Below are 18971 nucleotides of genomic sequence, written 5' to 3'. Positions count from 1 at the left end.
TGTGTTGTATTTACTTTAAATATCTTATATTTTTATTTCATTTTGTACTGTCCTTCAGAATCTACATAGAAGGCCTTGCAGGAAGTATTCATACCCCTTCACTTTTTCACGTTTTTTTTGTTGTTGTTGTTGCCTTACTACTTTATTACTTTTTTTTCCCATATCTACACTATATACATCATAACGGTAAAGCGAAAAACAGGTTTTTAACATCTTTGCAAATTTAAAAGTAAAACGTAAAGTGTGCTGGTAGCAGCAACATAACAAAACATAAAAAAAGGGGTATGAATACTTTCGCAAGACACTGTGTATATATATATATCTCCCCTTTCTAGGCACCCCCCTTTTTTGGCATGGAGACAGAAATGACATACCCAAAATAAAAAGGTTTCTGCTCATGATCATCAACATATGTTCACAAAGCTGACACTTCAAAGTTTACTGTTCAGGAATCAGAATCACTCAGACTGTTATGATAATAGAGATATATAAGCTCAAACATAAAAACAAAAATAAAAATATTAAAAACATATTTTTTAAATGTATTTAAAAATGTGCTGATGTAAGATATGAGTTTAGAAATAGTGTAGCTAAAGCCACAAGTCTTTCAAAACTTCATTAGAAATTTCATAATCTAATCTGTAAAACTGTGAATTTTATTAAATATTTTCTAAGGCCATGTCATGTGTGTTTTTTAGAGAAGGCTAATCAGATTGATTTATGGCACTTGTCATTTCTGTGAGATCTCACATGTAAACACTGCTGTGTATTTTGTATGTGTGTTTTGAAAACTGCCCGATTCTATTGTTCTCACCAAACGAGTCTTTCACACCTCCGCCAGGTATGACACATTATCCGCATTATTCTTTTATCATTATTCTTTTGTTTTAATTCCACCTTTATCAACCTTTGTTGTGGTTTTTCAATGTTAACAAAGCAGCGATCTTACTTCAGTCTCTGTATGCATTTAGTCCTTATTTATCAAAAGTCTTACAATAAAAATACAAAACATTTTCTTATGACCTTACGTGAATTATTGTGACAGAAATGCATTATGAAGAAGAAATGCACCTGCTATTAGTAGCATTGGAGCTAACGTTAGCATCAAGCTACATCAGACAATTTATGAAATTATTAGTACACTTTTACTCAAAACTCACTTTGAACCCCGATCGAGTGTTTGTAATAACATCCTTTTGTGATCACGGGTGGAATTTGGTCGTTTAACGTTACTATTGTAAAAATATGCTATTTGTAGCCTTTTTCATAGCTGCACAAGTTAGCATTTCCGATGTACATTTTTTTTTATATTTTATAAAATGCCCCAGATCTCAAGAAAATCTCATACCAAGCTTTTCTATCGTAATCGTGGGTTTATTATTCGGATATTTCGTGTATACAGAGGTGTTTCAGTGTTGTTGTGAGCAGATATGAACCAGGAACTGTTCACGAAGCATGTGACACGATCTGACGCTGTCTGGTTTTGGGACTGTCAGATTGACAAGCCGAAGGTCCAATCAGAGTCTGTCTGGGTCACAGCTCGAGTACACGGAAGCAAACACACAGAGACGGCACTGGGAGAGGCTATTTATCATCAGATCGTGTAAATCAGTGGAAAATGAAGAGGAATGATGATTCTGTCTGAAGAAATATGAAGTAAACATCAGTAAATATATCCACATATCTCCGCAGATATGCATCTTTGGTCTATAAATCCTTATTGACGCTGTTCAGTGAGTCTATGTGAACACAAATAAACCGCTGCAGACTTGACTGAATATTAATGAGTGGTGAATTTCTATTCAAAATGGGGCATAATACGGATTTATTATTTTGCACTCCTGACATAAATTACTAAATAACTGTCACTGCAACAATATTTTATCAAAATATTGGTCAAATATCGAAGCTAGAGTCTTTAAACTTTCAATTGATGCACAGTTTGTCCAGATCAAGTAAGAGAGTGATGTTTAATGTGCTGTGAAAGTGAAACAATAATAAACTGGGGCCTCGGCGATGTTTGCACGTAAAGGGGATATATATATATATATACTCTTATCAACCTGTTCAAAAAGTGGGATATGTTCAATGTTGTGTTGTTAAATTAAGTTTGCCAATACTTGTGACATTGAAAATCAGAAGACATTTTATGACCAATTAATGTAGAAAACCAATGTATTCCAGTGGCCTCACATTCTTTTTCTTGGCACTATATCTCTTTGGTGTGCATGAAATTAGTGCCTGAAAGCACAGCTATGCGGGTTGGCTCCGTTTCAACAGTTTCTAATAATACAACAGTCTGTATTAGGAGAACATCCCTGGTCGTTCACAATGTCACTGTGACTTTGTCTGGCTCCAGCCCCTCCTACCTTGGCACAGCGGGAACTAGAGCTGCACAAGTTGTGCTGACGGTACTGTGCTGAATGTAGTGGGCACACAGAATTTGGGTTGCAGGAGGGTCACAGCGACAGCCCCATTGAACATTCTTCAGTGTTCTTTTATCTTGGGTGTCATTGGTTAACAGAGCATGCAAATGCAGCACACTGAGTTACCTCAGATTAATGTGAGTTCCTAATAACATGATCTTATAATAGTCCTGCTCATATCAGTTGCTGGTAATGAATGAGTTAATATGAAATATTCATATGCAGCGTTAATTAAATTTTAGAAAATTGTGAAAATTCAAAATGATTACCTTTGTCATTGCAATTCTTCAGAGAGTTTACCTGACTCCCTTTCTCTCTGTCTTTAACACATTTCTCACGTAGAAAGAGATGGAACATGATTTACAGTTCTTGTATCTTAGTGGGATTGAATCAAACCACTTCTGTTCAAGAATCTTTGCCACTGACAGGGACAAAAAGCATATTCAAAGAATGAACTGAAAATGCTTTTAACATTGTTTGGTTGCATCTGTTGTCTGTATTAATTCAGTACTTGATTCATTAAAAAAAAAAAAAAAAAAAAAACCCATTGAGATTTATAAGTGCTAAGATGCAGTGGACCAGGTGTTTCCAAACTGAAGTTTTGCAATGTCCAGGAAATCCTATATATCCAAAAATAATTTCAATGTTTTCTTTCTCTTTCTCAAGCTCTTGGTGCATAAAGAAGATCTGTAAAGTTGCAAAGAATAAAGTCTCAAATCCAAAGCGATATTCTTTATCAAAGTTAAGACTCTGTCACGCCCCCCTAAAATGTCTCATTCAAACACCCCCCACATGTCAACTTAACTATGTGGAAATATTTTGGTAATGCCGTCCAAATGTACAGGCAAAGAAATAAGGCATGGTTTCAGTAACCGCAGTTAGTGTTGAAGCAGCCATGTCAGGGAGATGCTGTGTGTATCTAGGTGAATGCAAAAGCACTTTATTTGGTCTTCTGAAAGATGCATTTAGTAATCTTTAAGATTACTTACAACAGAACAGCAACGCATTTTATGGACGACCGTTTCGTGAACCTAGGAGAGGAGGTCATTCTGATTTTGCTACAACAATTAGGTGCTTCTGAATCAGCTACTGCAAGTATGTTTTGTTTATATGCTACTGAATGTTCAAATGTGGAGTTGTGTGTGTGTGTGTGTGTGTGTGTGTGCGCACTCTTAACTCTCACATATGATCTTCATTACTGTGTCTGTCACACCACTCTGTTCCTCTTTTGGCCTTGAACTGGTGATAAAACTAAGAACATTATTAACTGTCTTCACATTTATTTTGAAAGATGGAGCTTGCGATTATGGAAAGGGGTGTTACATTTCCAATGAGTGCTTGCATTGTTTGGCCAATCACAATGCACTGGGTCAGTTGGCAGACTGAGCTTGTCAAAAGGATTTTGTAGAAAACTATGCGTTTGAGAGAGGCGGGGCATAGAGGACCTACAATAATGTACAGTATTTGAAAAATAATGTGTTTTTTGAACATTAAAGCATGTCCACATATTCTGTTACACCAAATACACAAAATAATGATCTACATTAAATCTAAATTAATGAGAACTTTGAAGAAGAAATCTGTATAAAAATCTGAATTTATCTATTCTGTCATTTAGGCTACTCACTGATTCCAATTAATAAGAAATGGGTTTTTTTTCTCCTGCTGAACACAAAAGAAGATCTTTTCAAGAGTTTGGGCAACCAAACAGTTGACTTCCAAAATTTTATTTCAATATCTGTTTGATTACTGTGATAAGGTGCCACCTTTGCAATAAGTTTGAGAAATTCCATCCTTCCTAGAAATTTCATGGTCAACTTTAAGTATTATAACTGGAAAGTGAAAGCATTTAGGAACAGCAGACCATGTAAAGTCACAAAGATGGATCATAGAGGCGTATGGTGTACAGAAGTCGCCAACGCTCCAGTTGATACAAAATATTTGAAGATTATTGAATATCAGCAGTAATTTCAAGACAAAACTCCCTGCTTTGTGAAATGGATTTCCTTGACCGAGCAGCTTCATGCAATCCTCACATCACAAAGGTGGAAATCACTGATGTCTTCACAGACATCTCACTGAAGCCGTTTCCATCCTGCTTCAATGACTACCAGCCAGTTGCACCTACTCCTATTCTCATGAAGTGCTTTGAATGTCTAGTCATGCACCATATCAGGTCTGCCCTCCCCCACTCCCTGGACCCCTTCCAGTTTGCATATCGGTCCAACCACTCGACCGATGATGCCATTGCCACTGCCCTCCTCTCAGCACTCATACATCTAGACCTCTGGCAGTATGGGTCAGCAGTAGCACATCCAGCACCATCACACTGTACACTGGGCATCCCCAAGGATGTGTGCTGAGCCCCCTCCTCTTCACTCTGCTGACACACTAGTTCACATCATCACACAACTCCAGCTTCTTCATTACGTTTGCAGATGACACAACTGTATTGGGTCTCATTAGCAACAGAGATGAGACAAACTACAGGAGCGAGGTGAGCCGCCTGGCCGGGTGTTGCAGTGAAAACAATCTGTCTCTGAATGTGGAGAAGACGAAGGAGATTTTTGTTGACTTCAGGAGAGTGCACACTGAACACTCTAAACCTCAACAGTGCAACTTTGGAGAGATTGAGCAGCACCAAGTTCCAGGGTGTGCACATCACAGAGGACCTCTCCTGGACTGACAACACCACAGCTCTAGCCAAGAAAGCACAGCAGCATCTCTACTTCCTCCGCAAACTGAGAAGAGGCACCATCGAGGGCATCCTGAAGAGCTGCATCACTGTGTGTATGCTGCTATATGCTGCTTAGTATAGACTACAGGAGCATTGAGCAGAATAAAGCGCCCTCTCGCGGCTGTAGATAGTAATGTTTTCTCTTGGTTCATTTCTCTCGGTTCATGTCAAATTAATTTTGATAATTAAGTCGCACCTGACTATAAGTGGCAAGACCGACTTATAGTCCGGAAAATACGGTAATGTTTTGTACTATTTGCATGATAATTCAGGTTTCGCGGAGCTCACTTGGTAGTGTATTGCATTGTATGATGAAATGTAATCATGCGATCATGGGTTCGATCCCAGAGAAAGCATGTAACCTACACCAGACACTTTGTGAAGTATTGGTCTGCTCACTACCTCATTCAACTACCTCTTCAGTCAGTTTAAATAAAGAACTGCTCTTTGAGCTTTTTGTCACTTTAAATCAGTCTGAATAAGCTCTTTTGCACTACAATTACTTTATAATAATCTTATCTGCACTGTTTGTTTACTTCACTGGTTTACACTCTATCTACCATGTGCCTTGTGCTGCTTTATTTAACTGTATTTTTATTTTTAATTTGAATTTAATTTTTTAACATGCCCTTATTTGTAAAGTTGTATTTTATAATTAATCTGTATCTATCTGTATTTATATGTTCTACTGTTAGTGTTATCTGTATTCACCAAGGGTCTGGGAGTAAAGGAATTTTAATTCTCTGTATGTATGTGCTGTACATGTGGAAGAATTGACAATAAAGCCGACTTGACTTGACTTGACATCGCCACAATACCAAGCACCTGTTTGGCAGTTTGACAGGCAAGTCTGGGTTTGGCAGATGCCAAGAGAATGTTACCCGTCTGACTGCATTGTGCCAACTGTAAAGTTTATTGAGGGAAGACCAATTATATGGGGTTGTTTCTCAAGGTTAGGCAGGGCCTCTTACATCCAATGAAGGGTAATCCTTATGCATCAATCTACCAAGACATTTTGGACAATGCTATGCTTCTAATTTGTGGAGATTCCAGCATGATCAACTCTGTATCAATGTCCATGTATTTAGAATGCATTGGATTTAGAATGTCATTAAAGTTCCTTCTGGTGTAATGGACAGGTGTGTGTCTATTTCACTCATCCTTATTAGATGGATGCAGTGTGGTCATGCAATGACATTGTGGCCTAAAATGGAGCATGTTTATTCTTTCCCGTCTTTGCTAAACTATTTTTACAGACTCTAAATTGTGTTTTTTTTTTTTTTTTTTTTTTTTACAATGAGTAAAATATATATTAAATATATTATTATTATATTATTATTTTTAGTGCTCTAAATATTTAAGTTATAGGCATATAAATTCATATATTTCCAAGGCATTGGAGATATGTAGGTCTGATGTGGCTCTGAACATAGAAACAGCACTCACTTCCTCAGGGAGTATAGTTAAAATAGAGAAAGAGGGCAAGAGAGAGAGAGCTTGTGTTTCACATGGGACAGTCTTAAACTTATGTGTAAACAGTTCCAGCCACTTTAATTCTCTCATCCATCAAAATACATTTTATATTTGTATAACATTCAAAAGTTTGAAAATTGAATTATTTTGAATTTTCTATTCATCAAAGAAAAAAGTATCACTGTTAATGCAAAAATATTAAGCAGAATAATGTTTTTTAGATTGATAATAATTGGATTTTTTTTTAACCAGGATATTATTGTGGGCCAGTTGAGAACTTTGCACAGTTATTTTCATTTACTCTTTCCTTTATTAAAGTAAACTGAATTCCAGCTGAGCAGAGTTCACAGAAACTGATTGTTTCAACTTGTTTCCTAATGTAATTTATGAATACATATTTTTGCTGATTGTGATTATGCAATTTTACAAGGAAATTAAGTCTGAAGTCTTAAATAAGTGAAAGCGTTTCATAAACTATTTACAGTACGTAATGTTTTACAGCTCACTGGGTCGCCCCTGCCCCCAGCTTCCCTTTCCAGAGTACTTGGAGGTGGGAGGGACCAAACATGATCTTATCTCAATTTTCCATTCACTGCTCCAAGTTTCCATCCCTCTTTTTTCATCTATTTTCCCCCAAACCATAGCACTATACTTAACTTGTATGTGCTCTGTTTGTATGGCTACTGTGGTGGTTGTGATCATACTGCTGTTGTAATGTCATGAAGAGAGTTTCAATCGAATTTCATCAGTTAAACCAAGAGGGACTGGCAGCCTTTTCCCGTCTTCATATGCTGTTGAATGAGCTACATTCTGATCCATGACAATGATTAGTTTCGATGAATCATCTCACCAGAAGGACTCGAGAGGAATTGATTTGGCATAAGGCTTGTTAGGGTTTGAGCAGTTTTTTTTGTGTGCATAAATTATTATATAATTTTTTTCCTCTGGAAAGAATAAAATTAAGCTCCTGATACAGATGCAGAAGTTGTTAGCTATGATGTAGAGTCACTTATCAATCAGATAGCAAATACTATCAAAATACTTTCACTGTGATATAATGGATAATTATATAGAATATTATTATATTTCTGTTTTTATTTATCACTTATTTTTTGTTATTCGAACTTTAAAATGCAAATAAAATTAGCCTAATCATTTAATTGATATATTTATTTCACCCTCAGTTGAAAATGTATTAAGAGCTATCGGTGAAACACATCTGGCCAACACATATTTGCATTCTAGAGAAAGTCAGAGGTTTCTTTATACAATGTGTTTTTGCAGCTTTGAGCAATGTAGCCAATCACAGACGTTTAGATTTCTTGAACCAGTCAGACGTGTTTAAGTCAGAATACACTGACCATTCAAAAACCATAGTTTTTGATCAAAGCTTAGTTTTCATTTTAATAAAGTGTTGACACGAAATAAGAGATTCATTGTGTAGTGTAGAGTGCCTGATTATAATGGAACTATGTGAGAAATTTTAACTCTAAATGACACAGGCTGATAGGTCTGTTAGTAATGACATTGATTGGTTCATTACATGAATAGCCAATGCGCTTGGTGCAAAACATTCAAATACTTGACTAATGTGCAATGTTGCAGTTTGCGGCACGCTTTCAGAAACCCTTCACCTGTATAAATCTGCTGTTATATGTGCTGCAGTGGTACACGTTTCATGCTCACAAAAGCATGTCTGTGGATACAATGGGAGTTTTTCACAGCTGCAGCAGCGTGGAAGATCTGTGACCAAGACCAAATACATTAACATTGCCATATGCTGTATATTATCATGCTAATCTTTCCAAGAGTTAAACACAATTAAAACGAGTGACAGATTTATTATTATTATTATTATTATTATTATTATACAGAGAGCACTCTGTGCATTCTATCTAGGTTATATGTAATCCATTTAGACTTTGAATTAAACTCTTGGAATTGCAATGATTGACATGGTATACCATACCACTTACTTCAGAAAGGCTGTGATGCACACTCTACATTGCAAGTAAATCACTTACATATGCGACTAAATCTTCATTTTTGGCGACTAAATGATGTCTAATATTAGCCAATGGCTAATCAATTGTCAGATTTTACTCACCAGTGTGAGTTCAGCTTTTAAGTTACCCATCGTTTTACATGAATAATAATTATGAACATAAATATAATCTAAAGCAGATTGAATGACAGAAAGACCTTATGCAGTAGTGGAGTTATTTGACTGGCCACCCTGAGTGCCACCCCAACATTTAATTCGCTAGCAGCAGTTAAATGACTGAAACTTCATTTGACCTCTCTTGAGAAAGAAGTATTTGTTTCGTCATGCGGCGGCACTGCAGATTTCCATTTAAATACATTATATTTGTTTCACATCATTTTTACCGTATACTGTATATTGACTTCACCATAGGTTGTAAGAGTCTTTTTGTGGACTCAATAAAGTCTATGTTTCATATAAAGAGATAATGTAGATTGCCCTTACTCTTTCAGTTTGTGTTGCTTTTATAGCAAAAATTATTAACGCACATTTTTATCATTCTTGAAGTGAACCTGGTGCCAGTTTGGGGATTAGATTCAGAGATTAGATTTTAGAATGTCAGGAGAATAAGACAATGTGATGTCATGGTACTTGTTATCCAAGTACCTCTATGGTCACCTTGGCAATTTAATCAACATTGGCTAGTACATTTTTTTGTTTACACGCCAGACTGATATATATATATATGTTTGTAAAATGGCACAGATTTTTAAATATCTGATATCTTAACATATAATAATATCTTTACATTAGTCAGTCAAGCATAATATGATATTCAATATTATTTAATGATAGAACTTTAGTAATTAGATTTAAAACTTGATAATCATGTATGCCAAAATACTGATAAGATACTAATGATACGAATTCTACTTATAAGAACAATATGAAATGCACTAAGGATTAGTGAGCTGCTGGATTCATGAATATTAATCAGGTTTTGTGCGTTTGCCCAAAATGATTTGCTGAAATCAAAACAGGGACATTAACAAGTGAGAGACAGCCAATGAGATTGCCATCTGCGCATTAGTTCCGCCCACTACTGGACAAAGTGGCAGTTCTTAACGTAATCCCGGGTTTTCTTTGATAACAGAGTGAGGTGTTTCACTAAAGCGATTCCCATAGTGAAACACCGAGCGAAGTTAGAAAAAGAACTTATATCAAGCATTTAATCATAAGCCTATAGATGGTACTTTTTTGGAGACAAGATGCACACATTCAGTAACATGTGAGTGGTGGTCTATATAAAGTTTAGTGTTTTTTTAATATTCCCACTAAAACGGGCCAAATTCATCACCTTCCAGCAAGAGCAAATTTTAATCAGCCCTTGTTTTGTGTGTGCGGTGGTTTCTGTTTTATGCTGGGGGATACCTTGTGTACATTCAGTGTGCTCTGCAGCCATAGCTTTGAGTCACACTGATAAGATTCATAGTGGTGGTGACAGGATAAGGTCCTCGGTACAGATTCACTAGCATGACACCCATATCCCACCCTTTACACCTCTCTCTCTCCCTCTGCGCCACACTCGTTCTGCTTTGCTTTAACAGGCTTCTGTAGTGCTATATAGTGCCTTTAGATGGAGGCGCAATGCATGTTGTCTGCTCAACAGTTTTAGATTTATGTTGAGTATTTAAAACAGCAGTTGGTTGGTCAGCTTGCTGTGCTAATCTGAGATTGTGGGCGGAGTTAAAAAAAGTATAATCAGTGATTTTATAATATGCATCCCCCCTTCATTTCATAACAAATTAAGAATGACATTCTTTTATGATATTTTTGGTCAGCATAAAATTAAAGTTTTGTTGTTTACTCACCATCATGATGTTCCAAATCCATATAGCATGCCACATAAGCCATGTAATTGAAATAAAATGCTACAAAACCAACAAAAAGCAACTTTGATATGGCAAGTTGTGGCCTAATGGTTAGAGAGTTTGACTCTTAACCCCGAAGGTTGTGGGTTTGAGTCTCGGGCCGGCAATACCACAACTGAGGTACCCTTGAGCAACCCCCATTTTGTTGTTTTTCATTATGCTAAAAAATCAGAAGCTACATGGTGCAAAGCCATCCACAAATAAATATGCAATTCACTCTCAAAATTGCAATGATTGACATGTCAATCATTGTGTGAGTATGTCTTAAAGGGGTCCTATTATGCTTTTTCACTTTTTCAACTTTAGTTAGCCTGTAATGTTGCTGGTTGATCATAAAAAGATCTGGAAAGTTTCAAAGCTCAAAGTCCACTTCAAAAGGAGATATTCTATTTAACAGAAATCACTTTTCAAAAACTACATCGAACCACTCATTTGGACTACAACGCATATTTTCTGGGATTTGTGATATCACAAATACAGATGAATGGGACGAGTCCTGGTTAAGCTGCACTAGAGAAGGCAATGACTGTTATCGCTATGTTGGAGACACGCTAGCTTTCCCAAGGCAGACAAACTTAGAGTCTTTACAATCATCCGGATTTAAATATCACTCAAATTGATTTGATTTTGAAGTTATATTTACACTGAAGCTTGTAGGTGGTTATGGTAAGCGACATGATATTTCTATGATATATGATATGTGAAAAATTATGTGTTTTTTGAACAACCTAGTATGAGCCTGTTCAAGTACACCTCTGAAACAAAACAAAGACTTTGTAAAAGAGCATAATAGGACCCCTTTAAGTGAAGGAAATGTAAACAGAAAGAAATTGGATGTGAATTATTGTATTGGATCCATGCATTCAGTCTTAAAGTGACAGCAGTCTATAAATACCTGTTGCTGTCTTTGTCATTTTTGGAAAATGCGACTATTTTATTTGTAACTTTGTTCTGTTGTATGCAATGCATCTATGTTTGTAATTTGTGCATTTGTTCTTTATTTTACTGACTGTTCACTTGTTTGAACTTTATTAGTTATGTTAGAATTTTTTGCTCTGGTATAGAAGAAGTACTTCAAGTGTTCTTTAAGATGATTGAGATCAGTAATTAATAACTAAATCTGATTGGCTCTTTGTGTTTACAGGACCCGGAAATGGGCGATGCAGATGCAGGAGGAGCTAGTGCAGTTGATCGATGATGAGACCGGCATAAAAGAGCTCCAAAATGTAAGACCACACATTGGTTTCAGTAAACATTTTATTAATAATTTATGCAGTATATTTTGTGTACTTATATGCTTAAAAAAAATACAAGCACGAGTCACATTAGCTTGATAATTAGTATATATCCCACCTTTAGTCTTAAGTTCTGGAAGTATGTTGAAATCCGGACTAAATAATGCAGTTTTAGAAGTTTTCCTTAAAAATCTATTTCCCAGTACAGAAAATGAATGGGTCTTCCTATTGCAGTAGTTTTGAAGTTCTCCATTCATGGATAAAAGAAAGTTGTGATATGAAGGTGAAGAATTTTTATTTTGGGTGAACTGGTACGTCAAAAGGAGCAAAACTGCATTAGCATCGGTGTATCACCCAGTTTGAACAAAACCTTCTGCTGTACGTCACGCAGTTTGCCATTCTGAAAGTGTTTGTGTCCAATGCCAAAGACTATTTACTGTGTGAGAAAGTCGAAGAATTTCATCAACCCACAATGCCTGCTGCCAGCTGTTAAGCTTGGTGGCGATCTTTAATGGTGCATCTTATGGGGGTCATAAGGTCCAGTGTTTTCTCTGAAACAAAGATTCTTCTGTTATACATTTTTGTACAGTACTAGTTAAGTACGCACAGTGATACAATGTATATATACATATCCTCAAACCTATACAGGAGGTTTTATTAAGTATAGCAGAAAGTATATCCCTCAAACTTTTTTAATATGTGGACTTGTTACAACAATATTGATGGAAACAGAAGAAAGACAGAAAGTGATAAATCTTATTTTGGCCTTGATGTTAACATTATATTTATTATATTTTTTATTTGCTATTCTATTCCAGTCTTCTCAGCACATCCTCATTATTAATGTTTTACAGTCGACCTTCTAACCACTAAATAATTGCATGTTTCCTTCAGCAATGTCTGAAACCTACTGTATACATTCTTACCAGCTTTACTGTTTTTACATAGCCGTGTTTTGGATAAATTACAGTAACAAGTAAAAGTTTGGATAGGCTAATTTATCAGTTGGATATGTGTTTTTTAAGCATTGCTTATTTGCCACAACCGTTTTTACATTAGACTAATTTTGCAGGTAAATTTTTCATAAATGCTATGCTGTCTTTCATGGTTATACCCCCCCCACCCCCCCATACACACACACACCCCCGCACATAGGTAATGTCTTTTGAGACAATTTCCAGCAAGTAAACCTAAAACCTTAAACCCCTCTCTTTATCTTTTTCTCTCAGATTTTCCTGCAGTTTCGGCAATATTATAACGTGAAGCAAAACGACGCTAAACAGCTGGTGGAAAACGCTGCACTTGAAATCGAGAAACTTCTTGCCAATCGTTCCACAGCTCTAAAGGTAATTAATAAGCATTATTTCACATTATCATCTCATAATCCAAAACATGTAGCACTTTTATTTACCCAGTGCGACTGAATATACATGTGTGATTTAATGCAGATTAAAATTCATATTTCATCTGTATGCAAATAATAGCCAGATGATCCACTACATTTGCAAAAAATGAGCAGTGTACAGCCAAAATGTACTACATGGAAACATGTATACAGTGACATGTAATAAATACTATATCTATTATCAAAAAAATAGTGTACAATGTAGTGTGTACTAAGCTAGTTTACCAAACATACTCATTGTTTAAACCCTTCCAATATTTTATATTGTTAGAAAATTATTAGATCTTGCAGAAAGATCCAGCTTGGTTAGACCTGGATTGATTTAGCTCTGATAAAACCGGCTCCAGAATGTTGGCAGGGCTGCTTGAAGCTGAAAGTTAATTAGTTTGTCGATACAATCTGGCCTTTTGATTTTCTTTCTTGATAAACTGTGTGCTGTGTGCCCTGAAAGCTACATTTCAAGAGCATTTTCCCCCTTAATGTATGAATAGAAATCATTACATATCATTATGCAGGCTCATTTTCCAAGATAGTGGAGAAATATTGCATGTTGTGTGTGCTTAAGCAGGGTCCGTCATTGTTATAAATGTTTAACTCTTGCTCCTAAAGTGCAGGTGATGTGTATGGCAGACTGTGTGGAGCTGATTTTATTGGTCAGCATTAAACACATCACTGACAGCTCACCTTGATGAAAGTATTGACTTCTCTCTCTCTCTATCTCTCTCTCTCTCTTGTTTTCCACTGCTGGCTCTTGTCTGTCGTGTTTAATTGGTCTGAATTAAGTGCTCTTGTTTTAATGGATATGGACGCACTGGTGTGCCTCATATGATGGAAATAACTGCTCTTATGTCATTGGATCTGTAAGAGCTGACTGTGGTGTTAGGACAGCTTGGCTTTTTGCTTCTCTGTCCATTTGTGTGTGTGTATTTTTGGCAGATTGTCTCTATCTCCGGTCACAATGCCCAAACTGTTTGCTGTTCTCATTTCACTCCATTTAAAGTAGTCTTTATCCAGTGTTTTCCCTCGGCCTTCCACCAGCTCAAACACAGGCTTGCTTGTGTTCTTTGCTCTCTTTATCACATTCCGAACAAAAAAGATTTCAGTGACTCATTGGAGTTTCTTGCGCATCCTGCCTATAATTAGAAGATTCACAGGGATATCCGGTTTGGCATCTCTAGTGAATCAAGAGGAAAATGTAATTGAATGCAGCTAACTCAGTTTTGTCGCTAAGCACTGAAGCATACTTGTTTACACTGTTTACTTTTATGTTAGTGTATAAAGACTTTATAGTTTTATTACAAGAACTGCGAAGCTGAATTTTCAGCACAAGGAACATTTAGGGCTAAGAATAATAATGATTTTGATTGTTGAAAACACTTCTGCTGCCTTTTTGTGAAATTCATCCTATTCATCAAATAATCCTATTTTTTTAAATAATATACTAATATATAATAAATAGGGAGAGAAGTGTAATAAATAAATAAATGAATACTAATAATTATTGACAGACACACAGAAATAACATTTTGAGCACACAGACACTTCTTAAAAAAAAATTTTATTAATATTTTTGTAGAGTACATTGATTTAATAATGCATTTTATTACTATAATTTTTCAGCACAAAAAATGTAAAACTAAGAATACTAATTATTGTACTAATTATTCATAATTAATACAAATTTTTATGTTTTCATTGTCAAACACTTTCATTGTCAAAAACTTGTGCTGCCATTTTGTAAAACATTGTGATATCTTTCTTTATTTGTTTATTTTTGTTTATAGTTTATGGAAACAGTGATCAATTGTTTCAGGATTGCTTGATGAAACAGTTTGCTGAACTGTTGCACGCTGATTAATGGCCTTGCATGCTAAAATAAATCAAACATGCATGCAACATAGTTTCTTTTTCTGTCTCTATAGCACCGCTGAGAGCTAATGAGAACAAAATGCAATCAGTTAATTTGCACTTTTAGCATGCAGTCCTAAAGCTCAGGAACATTATTTATGGAGTCGTTCATATTCCAGTAAAGAGCATAACAGGGTTTGAAGCTTTGGCCAAGGACAGATTTAGACATGTTCATCAGATAATCCCACCCTTGTCTGGACAGTCAGCACACATGACTTCGTACAATCTTGACTTATTTCTGTTAGTCTGTTTGCACAATCCATTTTGCTTTATGTACAGTAAGTCAGTAAGTTATTGTGGAACCTACGGTGGGTGGTGCTTGGTTGAATCACATTATCTTTATAATCATCTACCAAGAAACCTCTTATCAAATGAAACTGCTTTTTCGCGAGAACTCTTATTCCATAACATGAAGCCAGCTGTCACTATGATGATAAGCATATCTTGCCGATCATGTAGTGCTGTTCACGTTCCTGTTGTTCTTTCCTGAGTGACCCCTCGGGTGCAGGATGGCCACAGATCGTGTCTTGTTCTAATCAATATCTGCTGGATGGGTCCTGACTGATCCGGATGCCAAACGTGACGGTGGACCGCTGTGGTTGGATTAGACTGATTGATTGATTGATTGATTGGCAGCTCAGTTAAGTTGATCAGTGGTAGTCTTTAATTTGGAGCCATCCATCAGCAGCTGTCTGCGCGGTCGATGGGAGTTAGCGGAGGTTGCTTGACGTGCGGCCCTGATGCTGTGTCGTCTAACAGGAAACTGAAGGTGCTGCCTGGTAATGGAGCCTGTTTTATCCTAAACGTCAGTCAAATCATGTAAACAGCGAATATGTCTCACTCATGCCCCCCACCCCCGACTTTATTCCAATTACAGCAATTCATCTTATAAACATGAACCTTTCCTTGTCAATCGCTGTTTCTTCAAGCTCTCTCTCTCTCCAGCTGTTTTGTGGACATCGCTTTTTTTATCCTACTGACCTCCCTATACACCATTGAATCTCAACTAATTTAAAGAGTATGCGATATCCTATTATACTGAAAAAGAAGCTATCATCAAATGTGTTTTGGACTGCATTTGTTAACCTCAAGCATTCTATCTCGTCTCCCAAGATATTATGAGATTTAAAAAAAAACATTTTTCTCAAGTGATGCTTATGAGAGGACAGATTTGATTTACTTTACCGAACCTGAGAATAAATTAAAAAAAGTTAGAAATTGTAGGAAATTTATAAGCGTAAAACTATTGTCATGGAACGTTCTGCTACGCCCTCCTCTGGCGGCATCAGATCCCTCTCTCCTGAATATTAGGACTGCATTTCCCAGTGTCCCTCTCCCCAATCATCCCCGTCTAACCCTGCTTAATTATCTTGATTACCTTCTAGTATTTTCATCTGCACCTTGTGTTCTCCCCTATATATTGACTGCTATTCCCTTTTATATTTTGTGAAGTTTTGATTTACCCCTGGTCTGTATTGTTATTATCTCTGATCGTTGTAACCCTATTGAGGAGATTATCTGAGTTCTCTACGAACGTCTGCTTAAGTTCCTTTTCATTACCAGCCTGAGTTTATGTCAGCTGTTCTCTGCTAACTCACCTGTATTAATAAATCTGCTGCAGATGGATCTAACTGACTCCGCCGTTTCATCACAGAAAACTTCACCAACTCAAGATCCAGCAGAGTTTCGTCACCTCGCCAATGAGGTTTCATCCCAGGCTGCAGTGCTCGCTTCACATCAGCGGCAGCTGGTAAAACTAACCTCGCTCACAGAGGAACTTGTCAGGTCTGTTCAGGCACTAACCCCGCAGATTGCAGCGGCTAATCAGGCCGCAGTTCCCACCGCCCCTGTCCCTCCGCTGCCAGTCGTGAGTACGATCTCAAACAATCCAAGATTATCCCTGCCTGAAAAGTATGACGGTTCACCCTCCACTTGCAAGGGATTTTTCTTGCAGTGCGAGCTCTATCTAAGCCAGCAGGCTCCAGAACATCGCACCGATGAGGGCCGCATCTTTCTCATCTGCACCCTGCTTACAGGAAAAGCGCTGGAGTGGGCAACGGCACTATGGTCAGGAGGTCAGCTCACGTCTATTTCCTATGATGCTTTTGTCACCCTATTCAGGGAAGTGTTTGAGCACCCAGCTGGAGGAAAGGATCCAGGGGAACTGTTACTCGCCCTGCGGCAAGGGAATTCCACTGCAGCGGATTACACTCTCTCCTTTCGTACGCTCGCCGCTCAGACCGGCTGGGGGGAGGATCCTCTCAAACTACTGTATCGGAAGGGGTTGAATGCGGAGCTGCAGGGGGAACTTGCTTGTCGTGATGATGGAAAGACTCTCAGTCAGATCATGGAACTTGCCATCCGGCTCGATCATCTCATCCGGGCTCGCCGCACTCCAGTCAGGACCAGCCTGAGTTTCAACCCGGTATGCACCTCAGAGCCCGAGCCCATGCAGATTGGATACACCCAGCTCTCCGAGGCGGAACGTGAGAGGAGAAGGCGCAATCGTTTATGCATGTACTGTGGTCAGGCTGGTCATTTCAGGGCTTCCTGCCCGGTGAAACCCACTTCTCGGAACCCCGCTGCGGTGAGTCCACGTTCACTCTCCATTGTGGAGTTTTCGTTAATTATTAATGGGCAGGTTATAAAATCGAGGGCTTTTATAGACTCGGGAGTTGCTGGAAATTTTATTGACGCAACCTTTGCAAAAACTCATCAAATCTCTCTCCGCTCTTGTGAACCCTCTGTGACAGTGACAGCTTTGGACAGGCGCCCCCTGGGGACAGGGGAGCGCCAGTACATTACACCACCTCTCACCCTCAGCATCGGCTCGCAACATAGGGAGACCATCCAATTCTACACTATTCATTCACCTCTTCATCCTATGATTCTGGGGTTTCCGTGGCTGGAGAGACACAACCCGCAAATTTCCTGGTCTGAGAGGAGGATTACCCAGTGGTCTTCGTCGTGTCTGAATAAATGCATGCCCGCTGTCCAGGGTCCTGAATTGAGTGCCAGCCCCTCCGTAGACGTTAATCTACAGGAAATCCCCGCTGTTTACCATGACCTTGCCCAAGCATTCAGCGAGCGGGAAGCCTCACACTTACCTCCCCATCGTGCTGTTGACTGTGCTATTGAGCTCCTGCCGGGTACCATGCCACCACGCGGTCGTGTATACCCCCTATCTCAGCCAGAGACCGAGGCCATGAGTTTGTATATAGAGGAACAGCTTGCCAAAGGCTTCATTACCCCCTCAACATCTCTTGCTTCTGCCGGTTTCTTTTTTGTCAAGAAGAAGGATGGGGGTCTCCGACCGTGCATAGACTATCGGGGTCTCAATGAGATAACTGTCAAATACCGGTATCCTCTGCCTCTGGTCCCAGCTGCTCTTGAAATGCTCCGCACGGCCCGATATTTCACAAAGCTCGACCTACGAAATGCTTACAACCTTATTCGTATTCGGGAGGGTGATGAGTGGAAGACGGCGTTTTCGACAACCACCGGCCATTATCAATATCGGGTCATGCCGTTCGGCCTTTCCAACAGTCCTTCAGTTTTTCAAGCGTTTGTCAACGAGATCTTCAGAGACCTGCTCAATCAGAGTGTAATTGTGTATATTGACGACATCCTGATTTATTCAGACAACCTTGAAACGCACGTTAAGGATGTGCGAGCTGTTCTCAAACGCCTCATCGAGCACCAGTTGTATGCCAAGATACAGAAGTGCGAATTTCATCAGACGCGGATCTCGTTCTTGGGTTACATCATCAGCGCAGACGGAGTTGTGATGGATGACAAAAAGGTACAAGCTGTGGTTAACTGGCCTCGTCCCACGTCAGTAAAAGAGCTTCAGCGCTTCTTGGGCTTCGCAA

At 38.2% G+C, this 18971-nt stretch overlaps 1 protein-coding gene across 1 annotated transcript in view; it reads left to right on the top strand.

The window, feature by feature from the left end:
- Positions 1–18971, top strand: part of LOC113073349 (voltage-dependent calcium channel subunit alpha-2/delta-1-like) — a gene marked incomplete at its 3' end in the record, with an annotated part of 47733 nt that overhangs the window by 9979 nt on the left and 18783 nt on the right. The window contains exons 2-3 of the mRNA XM_026246273.1: positions 11696–11777; positions 13016–13132. Coding sequence (XP_026102058.1) covers positions 11696–11777; positions 13016–13132 — 199 coding nt within the window. The remainder of the gene's footprint in view (positions 1–11695; positions 11778–13015; positions 13133–18971) is intronic.

This window comes from Carassius auratus, unplaced genomic scaffold (genome assembly GCF_003368295.1).
Source record: "Carassius auratus strain Wakin unplaced genomic scaffold, ASM336829v1 scaf_tig00012061, whole genome shotgun sequence".
Taxonomy (NCBI): Eukaryota; Metazoa; Chordata; class Actinopteri; order Cypriniformes; family Cyprinidae; genus Carassius; species Carassius auratus.
This window is presented reverse-complemented; position numbering and strand designations above follow the sequence as displayed.